This window comes from Polypterus senegalus, chromosome 1 (assembly GCF_016835505.1).
Source record: "Polypterus senegalus isolate Bchr_013 chromosome 1, ASM1683550v1, whole genome shotgun sequence".
In the NCBI taxonomy this organism is placed as follows: Eukaryota; Metazoa; Chordata; class Cladistia; order Polypteriformes; family Polypteridae; genus Polypterus; species Polypterus senegalus.
Window position 1 is genome coordinate 108941535 of NC_053154.1, and position 27131 is coordinate 108968665.

A 27131-nucleotide genomic window follows, 5' to 3' on the forward strand; every position below is an offset into this window, starting at 1 on the left:
AAAGTTTTCTTTTAGAACTGATGAATAGCCATATTTTGTAAAAGGCAGAGCCGTGAAATTACAAGTTAGCTATGTTTTTTTTTGTTTTAAGTACTGAATTATGTGAACAATGATGCTGTCATTCATGTTTTATTAGACTAAGTTTTATTTTTATCAATATTTGGATTTTGATTTATTATGTTACATTTTAAATCCAATGTAAATCAAAATTTGGTTGAGCAATCGCTCCACTTTTTATTCTTTAAAAACTAATTGCATATTCAATGCTTTTGTATTTGTTGCTATATTAAGCACTTAAATAAAACCAATATATTTAAATCAATATTTATTAAACTGTAGTTTATTGAAATAGCATAAAATGTTAACAAGCTTAACTCAGGGTTGGTTTTAAAAATGCAGGAGTTCGGTTTTTGACTGACATTACACCAGCTACTGTTGACACTTGGGTTACTTAGGTTTGTTTTCTGAACTTTTTTTTGTGAGGCATTTTCACTTTTGCATTCCTTCTGGGGTTCAGGTTTTCCAATTAAGTCAAGCATTCACTTTGACTGGCACTTCAAAACTGCTGGTTAATGTGCTTGTGGCCTTGTACCTGGCGACAGACTGGTGCCCCATCCTGAGTATAGTTTTAAATGATGCTCAAAGCAGGAATAGATTAGCGCTTCTAGTGTCTAGGTTCCATATTCTTCTGTTTTTCTGTATGCCCCATTTTTTTCTTTATTTCCCCCCACAACCTATACAAGTTTTTTTTATTAAGTCAACAGGTAAGGTACTGTTCATCTTAATTATCCTCATATGATTTTAAATTTAGCTAAACCAGATATCTGAACTTTTTTTTTTTTTTTAATATAAAGATGACTGCTTTGGCAAGTTGCTTTTACTGTGCTCTTGTTGAAGAATCCATTATTAAGATGGCAGATGGACTACAGCTGGATTTATGTTAATACAATAAATAAAATTTTTAAAAATGCAAGAAGTTGAAATTTGTTTTAAAGCATTGCTCTAACCCTTTTCCTCCTCCTCTTTATGGGTAGCAGTAAAAACGTTTTTCAGTCAGGCATAACGTTTTAAATCTGGTTATGATATCAACAAATCTGACTGCCAGGTTGTAAATGGTTAGGGGCCTAGCAAAACAGAATATAAAGCTCTCTTAGTTTTAAGGTCTCAAACACATTTTTGATTGGTTAGCAGTTTCAGGATGGAAAAATCTAGCTCCTGCCTTGTTTTAGGCAAGAAGCACTTTTGTGCAACTCTGAGAAGCTGCAGACATGAAGAGATGGCTGTTGTGGTTTTTTCTAGTGCTTACTGGTAAGTTGAATTTTAGTTGAAAATCAAAGTGGCCTTTACAGCAGCTTTCCGTTTGTATGTTTTTTTTTTTAGTTGTATGATCTTGTTTAAATTGTAAGTTATATATTGCTTTGTATTTCCTAGCTCAGAAAACTATGTTAACGCAACATGATGTTTTCACTTCTATGCCACTTCATTTTTCATATTTACACTTTCTTTTAACAGAGAATTTTGTGCACTGTTTGAAAAATACATTCTCTCCATAATGGCATAGCATATTGGAATTTTTTTTTTTATATAAATACTAGACACATTTTCTTTAAGAGACACTGCATGTGGAGTTTTGGGTTTATAGTACATATGTAGCTTATTCTATTTGTACTTTGTAGATTTAATCCAACATGATTTAAATTTTAAAGTTAGCTAATATTCTGGAGACATGTGCATTTTTGCTAGTCATTTTGCGACTAAGTGAGCCACTTTAGAACATTAGAACTTCCTTATTAAGCTTGGATAAAAATATTCCTTAAATTTTGAGGATTTTTTTTTATCCTACACTGTAGTACTCTAAATAATAATAATAATAATAATAGTATTAATATAAGAGATATCCTTTTGATGTTCTTGAGTGAACCTGAATTCTCTCGATGAATATTTGGAGACTATCTGTAATTTCTGTAGAAAGAAAACTCCTTTATTTCATTTGATTGCATGGAAGGTTTTAAGCATTTTCTATTAAGTACCCATCAGCAGCAGTATTTGAGGAAGGAAGCATCCTGACAGTTTTTCTTTTTTTTCTTTTTTCTTCAGTGGATTGCATTTTTATCTACTGCAGCTGGCAATAGCTTTGGTTCCCTTCAGCCGTGTCTACCAACACTGAATTCTCTTCATAAGGAACACTGCTAATATTGTTTGTCATGGAGATAAGCAAAATTGCCTACGCAATAAAAGCAGCACAAAGCCATTCTCCTATTTTAGCGCATCTAGTCTCAAAGAGGCAGCCTGTTTCAGTGTTTGCTTTAAAAAGTACATCGGAGACAGTCAGCAGCACTTTTGAAGGTCAGACACATATTCATAACACACATTAGAAGCTTCCTGGAGTCATTAAACATCATAGATTAATTCAAGGCTAACTAGGTTTTTCAAATCGGTTTCAGGTTCTAAAAAATAGAGCTCAGAAAAAGATATTTTGGGCTCAATAACTGTGTTCTCAGATTTCACACAGAAAGTTTAAAAAGACAATGGGCCTCCGTTATAGTGCCAGCAGTTAATAAGGTGTATCACATGTACTGTGTAACTAAATGTTTTTCTGTTTACAGTATTTGTGGAGCATTTACCACAGGCTAATCTTATTGGCAGACAGTGTGGCATAATGGCTCAAGCTTTGGACCTAGGACTTTAAACGCTGAGGTTGTAGGTTCAAATCCTGCTACTGACACTGAGTGACCATGAGCAAGTCATTTCACCTTCCTATGTTCAAAGTGAAAAAAATAAATTAAATATAACCAATTGTAAGTCACCATGGATAAACACATCTGTCAAATTATAAGTAATAATGATAGTGCTGGAGCTGGTTAATCTTTAACATGCTATGTACAATTGCACATGAATAAAACAATTCTGCATTCGATCAATTCCTGATTTTTTTTTTTTTTCTGCTGTCCTTAGTGACTCACTTGGCCTTTGTTGATGGTCATTGTAAAACACAATTTTATTGGAATCTCTATTCTTTTGAAAAGAAGCGGGTAATCAGTAGGAATAATGTGAAATTTGGGTATAGGCTATTATCATTTTGAGATTTTTCTTAACTTCACTTGTTTACTTCATTTACTTAAGTAATTGTTTTTGTGTTTTCTATCAGTTATGTGCTGAAGTTTGTGTGTGTGTGTGTATTTTTTTTTAACCGCTATAGGCATACACAGACAAAGTTCTAACTCCTCATGTTTTACTTTACTTATTACAATCAGCTACAGTCCGCACATTTAGGATTTTTTTTTTTTTTTTATAACTTTTGCTATTTTTCTTTTTTTTTTATCTCTAGTGGTTGAAGTGGAGTCTGTTCAAGCTGTCAGTCACAATATTTGTTTTATTCTCTAAGCCTTTTGGGTGCATTTTTGGCTTGTAGGATTGTCTGACAGCCAAGGTACTTGGAAAGGTGATGTGCAGGAGGAGCGATACTACAGAGTTTCATTTCGAAAGTCATACAGGTTAGGTGAATCAGATTTATAAAAGCTGACATAAGGCCATTCTGTCTATGACTTGCCATAAGAATTGCCAGTTTATGTGGCCAAAAGTCTTCTCTGCATTAGTGGAAAGAAGAGCAGCAGGGCTTGAAAAGGTAGGAACCAAATCATGGGCGTATGAAGCCAGACTGATTGGGAAGGATTCATTTGCTAATGACTTTCAATAACCAATAGGCCAGAATGGTATCGAGGCAAAACATACATTTTTCTTGAATCTAAAAACAAGCATCCTGCTTGTCTTGGCCCCAGAGACGTATTAGCAAATGCTAGTATGATGAATTAAGAATTTGGTTCTTTGAATTAAAAGGCTATTAACCTCAGTTCTGGTGTGAGCAATAAGATATTCATGATCATTACTGACTACAAGCGAGTAAGTTTTTTTAGGGATCAGAGCTTAGTTTCAAGCTTCTTTATACTTTGGAGTTTAGTATGTTCCAAATTTGAGGAAAGGAATTAGTAAATCTCTGAATAAAGGCTTTAATTCCCTCTCAAATGACACTTGCATTATCTACAGTACAAAGCCAATACTGAATGTTAGAAACTCGTCTAATTTGATAGCAAAATGATTTGTGTTATAGAAAAGGCATTAAATTTCCACCATTGAGTGCAGGGCGTAAAAAAAAAAAAATCTAATACATTAAGATGAGCAGTAAAATTTTATTACAAAAAATTTAAAATGAGGTGCGACTACAGATTAATGGGTTTTGTGTGACAATGGATTTTGCACAGCTTTTATGTCCATGCCAACCAGAAGCTCACAGGCAGAGAATTTAAAAAGATGGCCAGTGAGGTCAGGGAAGAATGTGCAACAATATAAGTTGAAGCCATATGCAGAGATGGAAGAGTAATTTTCAACCTCCTAGATCAGCCAGCAAGTAACAAAAGTGACCAAAGCCATTGCCACGATTTCCTTAAGTCCTTAATTTCATAGGTCATAAAGTAGTACAATAAGAACACAACACCTTTTAGAGCAAACAGAGGAAGATGCTGTTACCCTGTAATGATTATTATTACAATGTAAGACATCTGCGGGCAGCAGATGATAAAGGAGGAGATCTAGGATTTTATTCCATAAAATAAAGTTAAGCCATAATTAGTTTGATAAAAGACACTGACAAAGAGAGAGTGTGAAATGACAAGAAACAGAAGTTTTAGTGTGCTGGTCTGTGGCGATCGATTCCTTTCTCAGATAAAAAACCCAAAACCTCTTCTAGCCGAGGCTTCCTCCCAAACCCATCCAACCCACAAACCACCCATACCAGTTAGAACACGAACTGTGCAACTACCAAAAACGTGAAAACAAGCAATGAGGCTGTAAACCTCCCTCAACTCCCAATATTCACATGCCCAATGATTCCACAAACCACCCCCAGCAGCTGATCAACCCCCCCTGAGCATAATACAAAGATACTACCAGAAAATGAGAACAAGCGGCCCAAAACCAACCAACCCCCAAGTCCTCACCCTTATAATTAATGACAAGAAGTAAGTGATGTCTTACAATAGTATGTAAAATACAGAGAACAAGCAAGAAGTAAATGACAAAAAACTGGAGAGTGAGGAGTAAATGATCTGGCAACCTATTAAATAGATTAGCATTGCAAAAGGTCCATCAGTTTAATACCAGTACTCATAGATAAAGCATGGCACCAACACTGTATCAACAATATAAAAGATGGCTCAAAAGCAGATTCTAGGCAATAAAAAGTCCTCTGGTATGTCAATAACCTGAAAAGCACTGGTCCTGGGCTGCTACTTGAGGTAGAACTTGATCAATGTTGTGCAGAATATAAACAGTACATTTCAAGATAAATCTTCAGAGCAGGAAAGTGCCAGTTATAATGAAGTTGTCGATTGCAGCAAATGCTTCCAAAGGTAAATTGAATAACAAGTGGAGTAATCTGAGACATATTTTCTGTTTTGTGGGATAGAGTGAATATTGCTGAAGCCCAGTGGGATATGCTTTTTTTGAACAACTGTCGGCATGCTGTAAAACAACTGAAATTCAGGAAAAAAGCAGATCCATGAGCCTTCATAACTGTTATTTTGAACATTACATGCCTTGGTGGTCTGTAAATTTCAAAATTGAATTACAAGAGGCAGAGGACTGGCAGCTTGTGCACAGCTAGTAAACACCCAATGGGACTGCATAACCTCGGGGGCAAACAGATTCAGGAACATGTGGGCAAAAAAATAAATCAGATTGTCCTTCTCAGCACCCTCTTTAAACCCCTCAATTCTTAAGGTATTTTCTCAAGCCCTATCAAGAAGTTTAATGTTCAAGTCAGCAATGTCTTAATGGTATGTGTTTATACCTCCAAGTTGTAACTGGATACAGTTGAGTGTAAAACACTGTCACCACTACTCAGTTTTGCCTATATACTTTTTTATTTATATATCTGTATCTTTCTATATCTATCTATCTCTATATAGTTTTCATCTTGGTTTCTATAGCAGTGAAGCTGGCCTGCATTGTAGTTCAGCATGGTAGTATGCTCGAGAAGGAGATTTCTCATAGAGTCCCACCAGGTGTCCATGTTACTTGTTTCAGATGCAGGAAGCTATGACATCTTTGGCAAGGTAAGAGCTGAGGAATGGGGTCTTTGGACTGAAAAAGAAATTTGCTCTGAGTGTCTGTAATAGCCAAAAGAGTATCAAATAAGTCTGTTGGTTAAATATTACAAGTATGATAGGGTAGAAAGTCAAATAATGGACCATTAAAGTAAGGCATCACATGACTTCCATAACCTGACATTTTAATAAATTTATTATTTGAGAGTCACATTTCTAAGAAAGAGTCCATTCTAAAAATTAAATACATTAATAATAAACTAATTAAAAAATGGCAGTTATACTCTGGGTTTATAGTTAGTAGATTACCTGTGGCATATTGCATGAATTAGTCTCTTTTGCTCATTTGCACCTTTAAAACAGAACCAGGCCACAGCAATGTTGTGTTGTTGTGGCGGCCTGAGTGATTCTTGCCTTGATGCTGCTTGCATCCATCCATCCAATGGATAAAGCAGGACCAGATAGAATCATTTGATGTTAGGTTTTTAGAAATGTAGCACTGAAAAGCCGTGAAGGGAACTAGGCCGAAGTTAGTACTATAGCAACTTCAGAGAAAAGACAGTGTTTTAAGAGTTTGTATTGATTTTGTGTAGTCAAACTGCCTATGTTAATTTGAAAAGGAAATACTCATAATTTAATTTCCAGGGGCCTCATGTATAAACGGTGCGTACGCACAGAAATGTTGCATAAGAACTTTTCCACGTTCAAATCACGATGTATAAAATCTACACTTGGCGTAAAGCCACGCACTTTTCCACGGTACCTCATGCCTTGTCGTACGCAAGTTCTCCGCTCGGTTTTGCAGACTGGCGGCACCCAGCGTCAAAGCAGTGCTCCTGTTCCTGTGCGGTTACTCCTTATTTTCCTGACGCGGCTTTATAAATACACTGAAAATAACCGCATATTGTTTATTAGTGTAACGCATCTGATTGTAATTAACTTGTAACAATATAATGGTCCAGGGAACAGCCATAGTATTCCTAATACCATAACTGCTTTAGCGTTGTTACTGTCACAACAACAACATTTATTTATATAGCACATTTTCATACAAAAAATGTAGCTCAAAGTGCTTTACATAATGAAGAATAGAAAAATAAGAGACACAGTAAGAAAATAAAATAAGTCAACATTAATTAACATAGAATAAGAGTAAGGTCCAATGGCCAGGGGGGACAGAAAAAACAAAAAAAAAACTCCAGACGGCCGGAGAAAAAAATAAAATCTGCAGGGATTCCAGGCCATGAGACCGCCCAGTCCCCTCTGGGCAATCTACCTAACATAAATGAAACAGTCCTCTTTGTATTTATGGTTTTCAAGGAAGGATTTGTTGTTGATGATGATGATGATGATCACGTGGACTTCTGGCTTTTAGTCCATCAATGCTGGGGCATCATGGTGCTTTGAGTAGGTTGGTGGTGGCGCAGGCCGCCACCACAGAGAAACCGGAAAAAGAAACAGAAGAGAGAGTAGGGGTCAGTACGGATTTTAGAGCCACCATGAATAGTTATTATGATGAACTGAACATATAGAGTATCAGGATTAAGTTAAAGTGAAGTTATAAAAAGGCCATGTTAAAGTAATGTGTTTTCAGCGGTGTTTTAAAGTGCTCCACTGTATCAGCCCAGCGAATTCCTATTGGCAGGCTATTCCAGATTTTAGGTGCATAACAGCAGAAGGCCGCCTCACTACTTCTTTTAAGTTTAGCTTTTGGAATTCTAAGGAGACACTCATTTGAAGATCTAAGGTTACGATTTGGAATATAGGGTGTCAGACATTCCGATATATAAGATGGAGCGAGATTATTTAAGGCTTTGTAAACTATAAGCAGAATTTTAAAGTCAATTCTGAAAGACACAGGTAACCAGTGTAGCGACATCAAAACAGGAGAAATGTGTTCGGATTTTCTTTTCCTAGTTAGGATTCTAGCAGCTGCATTCTGCACCCGTTGCAAATGATTTGTCTTTTTTGGGTAGTCCTGAGAGCAGTGCGTTACAGTAATCTAATCGACTAAAAACAAAAGCGTGAATTAATTTCTCGGCATCTTTCAATGATATAAGAGGTCTAACTTTACTTATGTTTCTTAGGTGAAAAAATGCTGTCCTAGTGGTCTGATGAATATGTGATTTAAAATTCAGGTTACAGTCAACGGTTACCCCTAAGTTTTTTACTTCCGTCTTAACTTCTAATCCTAATACGTCAAGTTTATTTCTGATAACCTCACTGAATCCGTTTTGCCAATCAATACAATTTCAGTTTTCTTTATTTAACTTGAGAAAATTACTATTCATCCATTCAGAAATACCAGTAAGACATTGTGTTATTGATTCGAGAGAGTCGGTGTCATCAGGTGCTGCTGATAAGTACAGTTGTGTGTCATCAGCATAGCTGTGGTAGCTCACATTGTAGCTAGTCACTGCGCCTTCTTCTTCTTCTTTCAGCTCCTCCCGTTAGGAGTTGCCACAGCGGATCATCTTTTTCCATATTCCTCTCACTGCAGCACTCGGAGTATTTATTATCACTGTATCTGAGTGTGAATCACAGCAGCTGCTGATCGGAAAGAGAATTATCGGTATACAGTATCAAGGACACGCTGTCTCAGCCACTGCAAAACGTTTCAAAGCCTTCCCTGTGGACCTTGCGTTCGTGCTCACAGAGAGCACATAGAAGATCAAATACAAAACAAAGCATTTAACGTGCTACTTTAATTACGATGTGATTTGAGAAACTGGTTAATTAAATGATTTTAAGATGAAGTTTATGATGTTCTACTTTAATGACAAAATAAACTACGTGATTAAAGTGGAAATGTCGAGATTAAAGTTGACATTTCGTGCTTTTTCCCCACTGTGTGCCTTTTTTCTCTGTACCCTAATAAGCTTTCATATGACACTCAGAGAGTGGGCTACAACTCGCCTTTTCACGGCGACTTTGATATCTGACAACTTCTTTTTTATTTCCGGCACTGTTTGATTTTTTGAACGTCAGCTTTCAAGTTTCTCCAACACGCTATGTCACTCGATCAACTTCCTTTTGTTGATTATTCCAGTTTATTTGAACAAATAGTATGTTTTTCCTTTGCCTCCACTTCGTATTCGCTGAAATTGTTATATTTTCTCCCGTGTTTTTCCCATTGTCTTTTCACAGAAGGCTGAGCTTAAGGGCGATTTATATTGATTTGCATATTCAAAGAGGCGTAATTCTGGGAGGAGTTGGGGCGTTACATAAAGCGCGTGCACGAGCGTTAGTTTTCATGCTGATCGGGATTTATGTAGCAGAAGAACATGGAAGTTGGAGTACGCACAGATTCCTGCATCTGGATTTTTCTGTGCGTAAACACATTTCGGTTTTTGTGCTTACGCCATGTTATAGTGTGAGTTCTGCGCACGCCGTTATACATGAGGCCCCAGGTGATTTTTAGTTGGCCCAAAGTTGGTTAACATAGTTAACATTTGTGGCATAGTGCACAGGACTTTCAAATGCTTAACATCTATTGCGTCATTTCCTGCATGGTTTTAGCAGTATTGTTAAGCTTCAGGTGGAGTTTGCCTGTTAAATTGTTATTTGGTCACCTAAAACATTCTTTGTGGGCTGAATCTCCGACAGCGTCACTGAAATGCTTTTGCACTGTGACTGAGAGGCTCTGAATATGTGTGAAAGTTTAACACAAAGACTTCATACAAATGTATGTTTATTACAGTTTTTACTAGCTAGCATGTGAATCTGGAGTAAGCTTTTTACCTGAGCTTTTAACAAATTATTTCAGTATAAAAATTTAACAGTTACTAAGTACTAACTTTTTATTATTGTTGGTAAGATATCTTAGCTTAATGACTTATTTATATTATACATGCCTTATGAAGTTTAGTTCTCAAACAAGTGAATTCAAATAAATGAACACATCTGCTTGCTTGCTTGCCTGAAGATCATTTTAAGATTCTCATTTTTGAAATTCAGCACATCATAAGCAAAATGACATTCTTTGAAACATACTCATGATATGTTCAACATTTCCAATCTTGTAAGAGAGACTTTTTAAATATTTATTTCTTGTTTTCACTATAGTTATTTCCAGGTAGTGGTATTATGTAACTGAACAAATTATTTTGGTACCGGTATGCACTTAATTCTTGTTTCTGAAGCATTCACAAATACTACAATAGATTACTGTTGTCTAAGGCAATTTGTGGCAGTCCTCCTTAAAATGCTCTCTATAAAATTAACATTGACTGCTTAATTTCTCCACTTATGTCTCTGGTACTGAAAGTATTATAGCACTGTCCTTAATGCTTTATACTGGAACACTGAAATGAGAGTACTTTCTCTACTTTATTTCTGGGAATTGCCTTTTATAGTGAAACTTTATCTGAAAACACTTCCCAGAAATTTTAGTATACAAGTTGGACACATTTTTTTAGTTCTGAAAATTCAGCAATCATCTGCTTTTTAAATTGATCCATAATATGCAGAGCTGAGTTTTTGTCGCTGTTTAAAGGCACTTTAGTACTTCTGTCTGCCAGTTGTCTTAGCTGTTTTATTCCAAGTGTAATTCTAAGCAACACTCTTGGCAGGCAATCATGTTTTGCTGATGCTTACGATGTTTGTTGCTCCTTCTAAAATTGGTTTCTGATTTGTGCCTAGTGTTTTCACAATAGGCTACTTCTTCCAACCTTGAAACTGAATATAGTGGTTTCACACATTGCATAAAAGGACGCATGGCTTTTGTATTTAATGTTTTGTAATGCGAGTTTCCTAATTCATTTTATATTGTTATGTTTTTTTCTTCAAATGTTTAACCTTGCATTCTGACTTTATATATTGTACCAATAAAAGTGACCTGCACCAACATTTTGTCTTTTAAATGTAAGCAGTTTGCTTGATGCACTTTTTGTTTTCTCAATTTCTTGTTTCCACTAAAGGTTTAATTCTGCATTTACTTTTTAGTACACTTGATCCCATCAACACCACTTAAAGATGAGAGACAGAGTTCCAAGTCAAGAAAACGGATAATCCCCATCCTGTACACGGAGCCACCAGGAATCAATCCAATTTATGAAGCTTACGCATACTGCAACATCCCCAATAAGACAGAACATGGTGTGGAGGGTAAGTACATATACATTTATTACTGGTAATGTAGCCATGTTGATGAGAACTGCTAATACACATTGTTTAGCTTCCTTAAGGTTACATTTTTTTTTCTCAAAAAAACACGTAAAAAGGGTTGGATTTTTTGGTTTGAAAAATTACATTTTTATTAAATCTCATCTTTTACTGTAAAATATGCATAACACTAAAGGTACAAAGTCAGAATTATATAATAATGATACTGATGATGAATGATAATAATAATATGAACAGCACACTGTACATGTGCAATTGATGCGAGTGTCACTTTTGGAATCCCAGAATCAATTTCAGTTTCACTTCCTGAAGACAGATTCACTTTGTTATAACTGCTGATGAGAGGGGTTTCTAACAAGACACTATTATGAAGCTAGGAGAAGTAGTGTCTACACGATTGCCTGAGTAATGCTTGGACCTGACGCTTATGCAAGACACGCCTATACTCTTGCCCGAGTAACGCTCTGCACTAAGGCTGTTGGCACTGTTGCAACCCAAGTAAACCTTGGTTTTTAGGCAAGACATGTCTCTACTGTTGTCTGAGTGACACTCGCGACTAATGCTTTCAGCACCGTTTTTACAGCCCAAGTGACACTCAGGTCTAAAGCTAAGGAGGTTAAAAATGACTTTAGTATACAGTATGTAGTTAGTAAAAGGCTGCATCTGGAAAATAACATGACTAAATATTATTCCTAGACGGTATAAAAAAATACAAAAGAAGGTTAGTAACCTAGCATTCCATTTGATCTGTGTATTGGAGCTGCACACCCATAACTGATCTGCACCTTGTATAGAAGTCGTAAGAGTTGCAGAAAGTTTGTTTGGGATTATATTTATTTTATGAATTGGTCAATATATACAAACTTTTCCTTGAATGTGCAAAAAAGTGTTTGTTTGTAAATTCTTGGTTGGCTTTGGTTTTTTTACCGATTTCCTCTGGAAAAAAATTTAATGTCTCAACTGCAAGTGAGCGCCTTCCAAAATGATAGGGAAGAGAGTGTTTTAGGTGGTGAATGGTTCTAAACAAATAATAGCTTTGTACTGTGATTAATTTGTTCATCTGTATGATTACATGATAGTTAAGGGTCATCTGTTGTCTAGTGAAACAAATTACAGATCAGAAAATGGCCAACATTCACACTTGAAGTGTGTAAAGCAAGCACATGCTGTTGCCGCTTAACCATTAAGAATAATTGGCTGCTTCTTTTGGGGTCGGTGGTATAACAATTTCATGATGGCTGTAACATGGTGTGTGGTGTTTTTTTGTTTTTTTCCCTTTTCTTTGTAATGAACATACCATTACATACTTATCAAAAGTGCTTTCATGCTATTAGAAGGGAATGTCAAACAACAGAGGAGAAACTGGATTCCCACTGTAACATAAAATAAAATCAAGAAAAATTAGGAAAATTATTTGTTTCATATCTTTGGAGTGGTGATTAAAATTTTTTTGTCACTTATATTATTTGTTTACATTAACGTCTACTTCATACTTCTTAGGTCTCGTTTATACTTCACGTTCAGAATGCATACGCATCATGGCTGCCACGCGTTCCCAGCGTTCATTTGACATGTCCTCTGAGCATGTCCTCAGAAACTAAAGCAATGCATTCGTGAGATGCAGTATCAGCAAAAAGTCGGGGGGCGCAGTATGATGAAAGTCGGAACGTGACATCAGAGTCTCTGTTTACTATCTAAATGTGACAGAAAGCCACTTTGAGGATCCTTCGGGATCGATGTGCCTGCTTAGATGTTTGATGAATGGTTTGATGTGGTGAAGCAAAATGCAGACATACAAATGCATTCATGTTGCTTTTATGTTCAAGCATCACATATTCCTGAACATAATGACATGATACAGTTTACTTGATACACTTTCAGATGGTTCTGTCTAAACAGCATGACAAAGTCATTCACCACATTTCTTTGTCCTCACTCATCAATTTTCAATGCAGCCTGTAATGAAAGACACTTTCCCATGGCCATTGAGAACTTCTGTAAATGGCAGATGGGAGTTGAACTTAATTGTTATAGAGTGTGAAGGGAAAGGGAGACCATGACAGTTTTTGGTGTGATCCTTTATTACAGGCCACCATCTCCAAAACATATCCCTGGAACCTCACAGACTGTATTTCTCCCTTTTTAGATTGCCCGTGGTACGAGGTGCTAGAAGCACCTGCCTGCGTTGCCTTATTCCTCAGCTGATGAGGCTAGTGTTAGGCACAGGAGAAATCAAAGAACATGTTCTTGACTGTCTTTTCACAGATAGATGAAGTCTTAGTTTGCAGATCAAAATGTTATCTATTTCTAAATTGTAGACTGAGGAGAATCAAGGTGGTTTGTAACCTCGGGATGCAGTTGTTTCAGGATGAGTATCAGAAAGGTCTTTATAATGTGTGATGTGCAAACCAGTTAGACTGTTGTTCTTCTGAACTCTAGGGTAGCAGTTTTTAGGGACTGGATCTATGTAGGATTAATGGATACTGAAGGACCCCAATAAATTAGATGGCACTCTTAGATTAATTAACATGCTAAACATCCTTGCCTTTGGAGGCCATCTCCAGCTCTCAAATTAATACCCAAGAATAATAATTTGGGAATGAGAGCAAAGGGATCAAAAATGGTGTTAATGTATGTAAGTAAGGAAGAAGGCAGGAGAGAATTCAGATCGTCCTTATCACCACATACAAGATAATGGATTTAGAGGAGGCCCTAAGTGTTAAAAGCCAGATTTCACCCACTATCCTTGTCCTTGTCTAAATCCCATTCCACTATGTAGTTAATCTACTTCCAGCTGGCCTTGTTCTTCATCTTATACCTTTTTTCAGATGCTCTTCTTGTACTGAGTAACCCACTCTTTTTACAGGAGAAAGAAGAGTGTTCATTATCCACATATAATTTAATGTCATATCTTGCAGGATAACAGATTTATTAGACGCTGATCTCACATTCTGGAGAGCAACCTTGATAGACGTAGAAAAGCTTGCTGCTGGATGGGCTTGGGTGAGCATGCGAATGTTAGCAGTGTTTACTCCCCTAGAACATACATAGAAAGAGTGATTCTGCCTTGAGATGGATAAGTTAAATCCAGTATCCAGCTCCGAAGGACCAGGGACAGTGTCCTGTACAGGAGAGGATGGGTCAAAGAACTGTCAGGCATAGACAATCTAAGCCTGGTGATGAGAAATGGAGCCGGTGTTGGTTAACAGCAAAGCCGGCTTGCTTTCCATGTCGGCATTTTGAGCGTCTACATCTCCGAGAGGCAATCAGCTCAGTCATATGGGTGAATACTGGTGTCCAGGTAAAGAAGTCAAGAGATGAATAAAACAAGGGTGAAGGTTCAAATAATGTCCCATCAGAATAAGAAGAAAATAAGAAGAATAAGAAAATTGAGATGACAGCATACAAGAAAAGACATAGAAACACAGTCATAGGAGAGTAGTTACTGGGATAAACTAACACAAAAAAAACGAAATAGAAACATAAATTAACGAGACAAGCTGATGGCCAGCCACACCAGTTGGTGCCATCTTCATTCCAATATCTAATATGAATATCTAATATAATCTTCATTTCAAAAATCCGATTCATTGAATACATTCCTCAATGCCCTTGCTCTACACCGCAAAAACCATATCTCAGTCTGTAACTTACAGGTGGTCTTGAGAACCTATTCCTCAATGTTTTGACAATTGCCAGTTGTTTAATATCAGGCTCATATCTGAATTTGAAATTTACCAGGTTGTTGCCACATGTGCCCAAGGGAGGTACTGTATGTCTCTTTTACATTTACGTTTATTGTCTTATTTCTTTTATGCATGACATGATTAAAATACATTTTTTTTGTCCATATAGTTTTATTGTACTTACAGCCTTAAGCTGTTCTAGTCCTTTAACCACCCTCAAGTGTTATCTCAGCTTGTTAAACACTAATGTTGTTTTTCCAGAAGTTGACACTTTTGCTTTTGAATGATAATTGTGTAGATATTTATTGACAAACTAGATACTTTTTCAAAACCGCACATTAAAACTACTAACCAGATGTATTTTAACATTTGTTGTTCACAAAAAACACTAAGCCCTTTACCTTTCTTTGGTGCTCCTGTTGGTGTGTGTGATACGAAATTCCTCTAGTGCCATTGCAAACCTGGAAGTTTAAGCTCTCCAAGTTTCCATAAAACATAAAAAGCTATATAAAAGTTGTGGTCAAAAAAAGATCATCCCTTACATTGTCCCAAGATAATACATGGCAAATTAGGTCTGTTTTGTCCTTTTGTTCTACATCCAATCTCCTCCCTGTTGCTGGGCCAGCTTTGGCATGTTCATATGAAAAGGATGCAGGTCCATCAGCTTTGTATGTGTGAATTTCAGTTTGATCTTCCTGGTGTAGCCCTGCAGGAGTTGAAAAAAGCATTCTGCCTGCCATATATATATATTAAGAAAATGTAGCTGGTCCATGTCAAATTATGTGAGTTTACTGTGGAAAGCAGATACGCTTTAAAAAAATACAGGGGATATAGAAGGAACCAATGGAAATAGAAAAATGAAAATGACTAGTTAAAAAAAGTTGCAAATAGCATATGTACTGAATGAACTAAATCCTAATCTCATAGTAAACCCAACCTGGGATTAAAATATTTCAAAAGTGAAATCCATTGTCATATTTTATATCAAGATGTATTCCGATGTCTACATGAATTATGTGAATATTCGTTTATTAACTGAAGAAATCATTGTGGTGTTGTGCTTTTGACAGAAGTAGTTTGAATAAAAATACTAGCCCAGTTTTAATTCTGGATTAAAAATGAAAAATTACGAAAGGAGTTGTGCCATATTTTGAAATGTCTGTAGATTTAGGGCTATTGAACCAATCTCCTCAGAAGTGCACAATTTAGATATCCATAAGAAATGAATGGAGGGAAAGGCGTGACACTGGGAAAGTCCATCTACAGTTTACAGATGAATTGAGTCTTGTAAGTGGGTATTGCTAGTGCCACATGAGAAAAGAAATCATGGATAAGAAGGTGAAACCGAGCAGCTGTTGAGTATCAGTAATGCTACCAGTGCTACCACACCACACCCAGCTCCATTTTACACAAGTAACACGTAGACCTTATGGAACAGCAACATTTATTTATTTCTGCTTTCTACATAGATCAGTCTTATGTAATTTCCTCCCTCTCTGTGTGGCTCTGTTGCTTTTCGGTCAGCCTTACTATATAACTCACATGCACATAAACACACACAAGCATTGTGTGGGTTTTTTTTGTTTTATACAATCTAAATGTTTTGGGGATTATTACAGATAAGATATGCTTTACTTACTAATTCAACTTTATATGTGACCTATAGCATGACAGAAACATCAAACAATGTACCACTTTAAAATGTGTGTTTTTTTTTTTCTTTTTCAGGTCACAGCCCTCCAGATTTTAAATTGTTATCAGTGCAAGTGGTTATCAGACATGGAGACAGATATCCACTTTATTCTATCCCTAAAACAAACAGGCCAGCTATTGATTGTTCATTGATTCCAAGCAGGTGAGATGTAAATTATATTCACAATAGCTGTATACATATTAAGATAAGACATAGTAGGCTGTTAATTTCATTCTTTTATATATGCTATTTTATTTTGCAAATTAAGGAAACCATTCAGTTTATTATTCATGTGCCAGCACTACCTCAGTGCTACCAATATATATATATGTTTGGGACTGTACAGTTTTTGTTTCTTTCCTCTTTCTGGTGAAAAGCATATTTGTGGCTTGATGTTCATGTATAACTTGTCACAGTGTATGTTTTTGTGGGCCGTGCAGTTGTCTTATGTTCTGCGGTAGGAACTTGACCAGGATAGTAAGTTTATAAAACAAGAACTTGATAAATAGTATTTTAAACTTAAGTGAATGTAAGAAGGGATATATAACAAGATATTAATATTGATATACTTAAAGTGAATCAAAAACAGCTGTGAACTTACACTGAAGTAACACCTTTTACACCCACTTAGTACAAATGAGATACTCTTTTAAAATGACCAATCATGTGGCTGAAATGCAATATATACTGCAGACATTTCATTGTTGTTTAACTTATTAGATGAGCTACACATGTGATTTAAGTGACTTGCACCGTGGTATGTTGACAAACACTGTGGTTCCAGCATTCCAGAAATGGCAGCCCTCCTGGAACATTCACACACTACAACGTCTAGAGTTTACAGAGAATGGTGTGAAAAACACCAATCCAGTGCTGCAGGTTTTTGGGCACAAATACCTTATTTTCCAGAGGGGTTAGAGGAAAATGGCCAAACTAAGTGAAAGACTTCAAACAATTAAAACAACTTTTTACAAAAGGTGTGAAGAAGGGTATCACAGTTCATCAGATATTGAGGCAGATGAGCTTTAGCTGCTGAAAACTATGCTGGTTCCACTGTTGTCAGCTAAATACAGGAATATAAGGCTACGCGTACATGTGATCACCAAAATTGAATCGTTGAAGTGTGGAAAAATGTCATCTGGTCTCACAAATCATGATTTCTGCTGCAACAGATACCAGCATAAGGATTTGGTATAAGCAACATGAATTTGTACATGTATCCTGGATTTTGTCAACCGTATAAGTTGGTGGTATCATGGTTTGGGAAAATACTTTCTTGGCACACATTAGGACTCTTAATGACCAGTTTTATGTCTTTTGAATGCCACAAAAATATATTAAAAACTTGTTAATTATAAAGCATTTTAGTGGTGCAATCTAAATATATAAAATTCTATATATAATATAATTTCACTGCAGTATTCAGCTTGAAGAGTTATTCCATATTGATAGGTACTGCTAGGGAACACAAAACAAAACTCAGTGTTGGACATCTGTGGAAACAGCCATCATCAAGTTTGTAGGGCAAATCCTGTTAACATTGTGTACATAGCAGGAGTCAGCCCTGTACCAGGCGTCCTATCGATTCACACCCACTTGTATGAGACAAAACTAGAGTTGTCAATGAACTTAACATGCGTGTCTTATGAATGTACGACCCTGTTCCGCAATAAGCAGGATACAAAGTGACAGACTGACTGACTAACCTTTCATCAGCTGCTTAACAGCTAAAACATTGTGATTCTCACATTATTTTGTACAATAAGTTGATTTTCATTTTTTCCTCTCTTTTTCTTGTTTTTCAATGTTATTTTTGTAATGTAGTTACATTAGAATGTTGATGGTGCAGAATGCTTGCTCTCATGTAATAATTCATGGTCTTCTAATTTCTGTTGTCAAAAGGCACAAATGTTTCTCGTTCAAATTAGCATTGTGACCTTTTAACAGGCTAACCATTGTATTTAAATTAGTTTCTTTGGTATTCTTTTTTGTGATAGAGTTGAAACAAAAACAGATTAGTATTTGCATTTTTTAAATGATCAGATGCTAGTTTAACATGCAAACTCAAATATTTCTTTCTTGTGCATTATCTTATTTTAATGATATAATCTTTTAAAAAGGGAAATATGCCATACTGAATAACTGAATACATCTCCTGCAAGAATATTCAATGTCATTTTTATTTGAGATTACAGGAGCATTATTTGGAGCAATGTTATACACACTTGACAGGTTTAGTTTGGGATGTATTTTCGCTAGAAATACAGTTTATTTAATTACTTGTTGTGCGGACCAGTTAGCACAGGAATATGCAGACTTTGATTGCAGGCAGATTAGTCAATAATGACTCATATAGTGGGGTCACATAAAGTCAAACATTAACTTTAACATCTCATGACCCAATAAATGATTTAATTATAAAACATTTTATCAAAAGCTATTAAGAGCAATGAAGAGACTAATTTTAAAGCAAAACAAATAGCAAAGGTATGTCAGTTTTCTGGTCATAAACATCAGATATCATGTACAATATTGGACGGCAATGTGCTATATGCTGTGCTTGATGCACAGTTACATTTTACAGCGACATCAGAAAATTGGCTTATTGCTGATGTGGTCGTCACTGGGTCGCAAGCACAAGAGAAATTAATAAATGCTGAAATCATCCACTGTCTCCCGTTCACTGAAGCTTTTGGCAGTGCTTCGCTCTATTTTTCCCTTTTCCAACCTCACTCATTTTACCATGAGGAAACCTCACTGTTTGTCTTGCAGTCAATTCAACATCCCAAACCCACTTTTAGACTTCTGTTGGTGTATGCGGGACATCATTGAACTTGAAAGGTAAAAACGAGTCCCAAAATTCACAAAAGCTTAGAAACCCTGCTTGATTTCCATCCTGCATGTCTTAAAAAAAACATGAACAAAAAACTTCAAGTATGGTTATTCTGAGGTGCACATTAGCTGACTATAATGAGGATATTATGTATCTAATTATCTATGCAAATTAGCTACTTGTGCAGCTGTGAGTCCCAAAACAAGCCTTAAAGGATCCCTCCCCTCCCTTCATCAGAAAATGAAGGACATGCTGCTATTTACTAGTTATTTACAAGACATTTCTTTCTTCTTTATAGAAGAAGAATGTGCAAAGCATCTGCACAGATACATGGGAGCAAAAAAATGACTTGTTCCACTGTGTTTAAAGCTACAACTTTAAACAGTGGAACCAGCCAGTTCTATGCAGTCACTTTGTGGCACGGCCAATGTGTAACCCAAGAGTGGAACTCTGTGCGCATGACGATCTATATTTTATTTACTTTTTGCTAGATTGTGGCCATAGTTGTATTTTGCCTGTGGCATTTGTTTTGTACATGTCTTTTGTTGTTTGAGGCACAGTGGTTTGCAGTGTTGCTTCACAGCTCCAATTATGCATTTGCCCGCAATAATTGATCTAGCATAGTTGGCAGATTTTTCCTTAGCCCCCAGGGACAATGTAAAGACAATTGTGCCATTTTAATCCACTCAACTCGTTCAGTTCCTCCTCCTGCATTGATTTTAATACATTTCCCTGAGTTTGGTGAATATCATGAACACTTCCATGATTCGGAAAAACTCATGGCAAAGCCAACTAGTACTGAATTATTTGGTTGTTATATAGTAATTTATTTGAAATACTATGAATGTTATTTTGTTTCTGATTACTGCTTGTATAAGTTGTTTAAATGATTGGCCTAACTGATTGTCCGATGTGACACTTCTTTGTAGTTATGTTAACATATTTAAGCAAGGTGATAGTTAAGCACCTCTAAATGCATACCCTTCTTGTAAATGCAAAAAAGCTTTGAGAGAAACAAATGTGTAAATAGTAACTTCATTTTTAAGGAAAAACAAATCCTTCTTTCTTATAGTTCTGTTGAGTGTGATAAGAAAACACATAGCACAAGGCAGCCTTCTGTATTATTAAATAAAAAACAAGACATAAAGCAAACATTATTTGTAAAAGTTCATTAAACGTGTAACACAAATTTTAAGGATGTATATTTATTACAAATATCTTCATTTTACATAGTTAAGTGAGCAACTACCGTAGTTTTAATAATATGTATGAATGAATTTTAAACATCAGAATATTCAAATTGACTGATAGTGGTTCATAGCTTAGTGCATATTGTACCAAGTTTTAATTTTCAACTAGGAAACAGCAGCAGTGTGTGTGTGTTTGTCCCTGTTCCTAGCTTCGAACCTGAAGACTTTTTTTTGGCATTTAGCACTTGATCAAAGCAAAATCAAGTCATGCATTTACTGTTTTGCATGACTATGTTAGCCATTTGTTCTGCTGAACAAAATGTGATTACAATGGTGACTGCATTCTTAATTCCAATTTTTTTTTTCTGAGCCACCTTTTCTCTTTCTCACTCAAATATAACATGTTATTTTGAAGTAATACCTTAAATCCATGGTTCTATATCACAAAACATGGTTACAGTGCCAGAGGAAGACATTTTGAAAATCAGCTTAGTCGTGTTTAAAATTCTCCTAAGCTGTTAAAATCCCTCCTGTAATCAAGTATAATAATTCTGATATGCCAGTGAGCAAAACTTTTTTTTTTTTTTTGTTTAATGTTAATGTGATATTTTTAACTTGCGCATCAAGCTAACACACCACCCCCCTCAAATATCTGAATGCCTGTGCTTGAATCAGAGACAGTGTTCCTCTTGCAGTGCTGGTGTAGCAAAGTAGCAAACACATTAACATGCATATACAGGTTAAAATTGCCAAGGGGTACCTTTAAGAATGTGTGCATATCCTGTCATGCAATGATTGCAGGATGGCAAGCAGGCACAAGATTTGCATTACTACGGTATTTTCTATGATAAATAGTACAACAAAAAGAGCAGCAGCTGTATTACTGTTGAAATTGAGAGAGTGAATGTTTCTGCAGTAAATGAAGGCATTTCTAGTTCTGTGCCTCCTTCAACTGAGTAAGTTCTCTAGTCTGTGAAGAGTGCTTCATGAAATCATTGACACAAAGATGTAGCCACAATGAGGTGAGAACTATCATTAGGCCTTTCAACATACACCAACAGCATTCAATTTATTTTCTTTATTGTCCACTTGCCAAAAAGCAATAACACTAGAAAAATACAAAAAGCTGTATCTTAAATGGAAAAATAAAATGGATAATGTAGGTTTAGTAATGTTTTATAGTACAATAAACAAAATATAATGCATCTTTCTTAATACTGAGCAGAACCTCTGACCATGCAGTCTTTGTGATGTCTACAGAGTATTTAAAGACAGTGCCAACGTTTTCCAAACCTTTATCAGAAGTATGCTGAATTTTATCATGTAGTGCTGTCTAATAGGTGGCTCGCCAGTTAAGTAGTGCTGAGCAGGGTCAGGTACATAGCTTGTACCACAGTTTATAAGACCGCACCTGGTGGTTTCATAGCTGCTGTTTCTTAAGGAAATGGAACAGGAGAAGCCACATCATGTCTTATAAGCAGACTGGGAGAAGCCGAAGCACTAAGTGTGAACGAGCCCTAAAGGGTCTCTCTGCTTATATCTATGTGCTTTCTTTTTCTGCCCCACAGCACAGCTGCAAAATGTAATCCACAACGAACACCAGTAAAGTAATATTCTATTTCCCCCATTTATGTCACCATCGAGGAGAGCAATGCACATGAAAATGCATCATTGTGCACATTGATGAGTCTTTTCTACAGGGAAATGCAGAACAAAAGAAGCCTGGATCCCTAGCCTTTTCCTAGCAACTGCCCTTTCCTGGTTCTAGTTTCCTGCAGACAAGGCTGGCCATTTGCACACTCCAATTGCTAGTAAATGAATATGCATGTCAGAGCACAAAAAGAAAAATACATGGAAGTTCTACCAGCATTAAAAGCTCGTCTGTACATATGCACAGCTATGAATTGGCTCAAAGAGGAAGAGAGAAAAAATTAGAAGACTGGCTGCTGTTAAGAGAGTAAACAGAGGGCATCCACCACAGAGGAACAAATATTGTGCTGTTTAGGGATGTTGCTGCTGTGCCACAGGTTCTTAAACGTCTACAGTGCTGGCTGTTGTGGAAAGATACATGGTTTGTTGCAAGGTATAGTCCAAGACACTGTTCCTCAATTTTGTCTTTGTGAAGCCCCCTGTAATACCACAGCTTCTCATAAATGCAAGTACTGTGTAAGAAAGGTGCTATATTGTGCCTGACCTCACACAGATTCACACATGTAAAATAAAACCAATATTTATTTATCTTCACCTGTGGGGTACGTCTTACCCGTAAACCCCCTGTCTCATTTCATCATTATTTATGATCAGGCATATGATGGTGTTGTCCTCAAATAATTTAATGATGGAGTTAAAGCTATGTCTGGCCACATATAGTAGATGAACAAAGAGTACAGGAGAACCTTAGCACGTTTTCTTAAGGAGTGCATGTTTTCAAAGTCAACATGGAGGATGTGATGCTTTCAATCCATAAATGCTGTGGTCTATCTATTAGGAAGTCCATAATTCATTTACCAATGGTGATGCCAGATATTGCATTGAGGAGTTTGCTGCTCAGCTTTGCTTTGTACAACAGTATTAAATGCTAATCTGTAGACTATAAGCTTGACTCTGGTGTTAGTTTTTATTATCCAGATGGTATGAAGTGTAAGGAATATGCATCATCTGTAGAGCAGTTGTGTCAATAGTCATAATCACCTACAGTCTGCCAATCTTGAATATTCTGTTTAATGTTCCTTAGCACTAGTCTGTCAAAGAACTTCACCACAGTTGTAGTGCATGCCATCAGTCTTCTAACCAGTACAAGAGAGAAGTTTGAACCCATCTTTGTCATATAATATAACTTGATGTCCAATCATGCAACATGGTGAGCAATAGTCTGGTGTGGTAGGGATGTGGATTCCAACTTTTGTCATTCTCATTTTCAAAAGTCTTGTGAGTCCCACTATTGAATGGCTATTTCCTCTTTGTCATTTCTTCTTCTACAGGAAATGAGCCTTTTTACAGCAGCCATACTTAGCAGGCTCTTTAAATTTGTCACTACAGTCGCTCTTGTGTCATCTGTGTACTTGACTGTGATGTAATGTTTTTTTTACATTGTGTCATTGAGAAAGGAGTATAATCTCTGCATACCTTTAACATTTGGCGTTATTTTTATTTCTGTCAAGTTTCCTAAATTCTGACTTTTCTGCCTCAATCTTTTATTTGCAGTGTTCCTTGCTGTGCTGTTTGCTTCATACAAGGTTATATAGCTGTAAGCAGAAACAGAAACAGAAAAAGGCCTAGAAAGAGATCTAAGTGGATCTGTTTAGCTTTGTTGTCCTTTAGCCTGTGCGACATACCGATTTTTGTTATTTTCTTTTATTTTACAGTATGGTTTATATAGCTGCACTAAACACTGTAATACTTTTTTTTTTAAACCTTATCTATTACAGTGAAGTGGAATGGATTCCAAAAATTTGGACTTTTTTTGGCAGAAATCTATGTTTAAGATAATTTTATGTATAGATCTAGGAATATAATCCTTTTGACATTTTGCTTTAGAAATTTCTTATGATTACAACTTTAGCAAAGGTATTCTTGGTAAAATGGAAGATAGATTGTAAAGTAATACCCCACACAGAGAAATATTATATGCATTTTTAGACATATAATACCGCAAAAGACAAAGCATTTCACTTAATTTTGAGAGAGACTTGCACTGCAGTTTAAAGATATGAGCAACACTGTTTACAATAAAATACTTTAAAGTATGTGACTGATAAGACATTTTTGTTTTATCAGTAACACTGTTCAGAGAGAGAGAGAGAGAGAGAGAAGTTATCAATACAATCTTTAAAATGACCATAGCAAAACTCACATAATTACTGTATCATGCTAACAACAGGTCCGACATTGCCCAGACATGAGATACTTGCAACATCTCTGTAAAGAGTCTTGAGTTGTTAGTAAAACAATAGGAGTTAAACACAATGACAGTAGGTTAATTAACTTGGGCTCTATTGTGATTCATGAATGAAGTATTTCCATAGCAGTAGAGTGTTGTACCGTGTTAGCCATAGATTGATACAGGAGAAAGTAAGGTGAAATTACACCATTTTTAAATAGATTACAAATGCAAGCTTTCGAGGCAGCTAAGGCCTCTTCATTGGGACACCTTGCATTTGTAATCTATTTAGTTAGCCAATAAAGGGTGTCATTTCACCCTACTTGCTCCTGTATGAATGAAGTATAGTAAAGCGAAAAAAAACAGTGTGCCAAGAACTACAATGGTTTCTGAAAACAACCATGAAACGCGTGCATCCCTCCATTTTCTTAAGCTGCATTTTACATTAAAGAATCAAGTTAAGTCACAGCCTGCTCTAGTACTGTCTACTGCAAAGCATTAATTCATTGTAAGGCACAGACTTGGTCAATATGGGCCATTTTGAAGAAAAGAGAGGTAACCAGAAATCTGGAGAAAGCCCATGCAGACACATGGGAAACTTGCAAACTCAACCCAGATTGTGAGTTGGCCGAGATCTGGAGCCTGCAGCTGCACTAAACACTGCATTACCATACTGCCCACGCATGGATATCCATTCACTCATTCTGTGAAATCTCTTATTTAAGTACGGGATTATGGGATCACCTTGGCAAACCATTTCTAACTGGAAAAAATAATTATAAGTAACTTTTTTCTTATTACTATATTTTACATTTATGCTTATCATAAAAATGAAAGGGACTACTTTTGTCAGGGAGAAATCTATATTAAAATATATACTGTACTGCATAATAAAAAGATTCCAATTTTTTTCACATGATAGTAGTGAAATACAAAAGGGTTATTCGGCTGGCCACACTATGGGCTACAGTGTCTGCAGTGTCTGCATACGTTTCCACAAAGTGTCAGGTTTTGGGTCAGTTTGTGATAGTGTAACATTTTGCACTGATTTCCTCTTTATATTGTATGCAACAAAAAAAAACTGATAAATGAGCATTCTAACATTGACATCACTGCACAGTATTTCAGAATTGCTGAGTAAGATTAACCTATGTGAAGACTGCTATTGGCCTATGATTATATGCTTCATTGCAAGTGCAAAGATTTGTAAAAGTTAAAAAAATCAAATAAAAAGAGCAACTTCCAAAAATACTAGACACTCCTTAAAATTTCACTCTGCATAAATTTGGTCCTATCCTATACAGGATAGCCGCCATTTTTAGAGATATCTCAATATGACATTGACTAATGTGTACCCATGTGTTTGTAAAAGAAGTGTGAACGCTGGCCCCGGCACAGACAGACGGACATCATTTATTTATATACACTATGTACAATATTTACAGTTTTCTCACGTGCACCCCCAGTGCCTTCTTGCACCGATTTCCCCAAGTCCAGGCCACACAGTCCTGTGCCTCTTTACTCCTGGCCGCCTCCAGTCCTTCCTCAAGCTCTGTCCGCTTCCTCCCGACATCCACCAATGACTGGAGGGAGGCGGCCCCTTATATAATGCTCCCGGATGAGCCCCAGGTGTTCCCAGTATCCGCTCCTTGCCACGCCCCAGCGCGGAAGTGTCGGCTGCCTTCCTGGCAGCTCTCCGGGCGCCACATAAAGTCTTCCCCCCGGCACTTCCTGGTGTGGCGGAAGTGCCGGGCTCCCAGGATAATAAGGCACTGGGGCGCCGCCTGGCGGTGGCCACGGGTCCCTACAGGGCAGGGCTTCCATGCCCTGTACCCGAGGCCCCCTGCCTAACCAGGACGGACGCCCCCACTCTGTCTGGAGGAGGCACTCACCCTCCTCTGGCCCTCCAAGGCGTCCCGGCCGGGCTCCAGCCCCAGCCAAGGACCGTACGGGATACACCGGCATCGGGGCGCCGCCTGGCGGTGGCCACGGGGGGTCCCTACAGGGCTGGGCTTCCAAGCCCTCGACCCGTGGTCCCCAACAGAACCAGGACGGACGCCCCCTCGCGGTGTGGAGGAGGCACAAGCCCTCCTCTCGTCCTCCTGGGCGTCCCGGCCGGGGACCACAGAAGAAATAAATAAAACCTCTCAAACAGAAGTTTACAAAGTTAACAACAGAAGTGCTCCTCATTGCATGTAAGACTAATAATTATCCCAGCCTTTATGGACTTTGATCAGCTATACAGAAGCATATGAAGGATTCTGTTTATAAGCCTTTATTAGGCATAACAGCCCATTTAAATCAGACATACACGATGACTGAAAAGTAGCAAATGTAACTCCAGTTGTATTGTAAAAAGTGAATATAAACCGAATGTTCTGCTCAGACTGTAATGCACTAGTGAGACTGTCTTTGGAGTATTTTGTGCAGTTTTGATTACCACACTGTAAAAGACAAAGCAGCACTAGAAGTTGTGCAGAGGAAAGTGACCAAGTGCATCCCAGGACTAAAAGGGCATGTCCTTCTATAACGGGTTCAGGGAGCTAAACCTCTTTAGTCTTGAAGAGGGAATGCCAAGTCTTCACAATTATCAAAGTTGGCGATAATGGTAATCCAGCAGATTT

General features: G+C 37.0%; 1 protein-coding gene across 2 annotated transcripts in view; it reads left to right on the plus strand.

Annotated features, from left to right (window-relative positions):
• pxylp1 (2-phosphoxylose phosphatase 1) overlaps nucleotides 1-27131 on the plus strand; it is a 77294-nt gene that overhangs the window by 41031 nt on the left and 9132 nt on the right. The window contains exons 1-3 of one of the 2 annotated variants that reach the window (XM_039755832.1): nucleotides 1247-1308; nucleotides 11046-11207; nucleotides 16640-16766. In XM_039755832.1, the coding sequence (XP_039611766.1) occupies nucleotides 1269-1308; nucleotides 11046-11207; nucleotides 16640-16766 (329 nt within the window). In that variant the 5' untranslated portion in view covers nucleotides 1247-1268. Of the gene's footprint in view, nucleotides 1-1246; nucleotides 1309-11045; nucleotides 11208-16639; nucleotides 16767-27131 lie in introns of those variants that run through there. The other variant, XM_039755824.1, reaches the window with a different exon arrangement.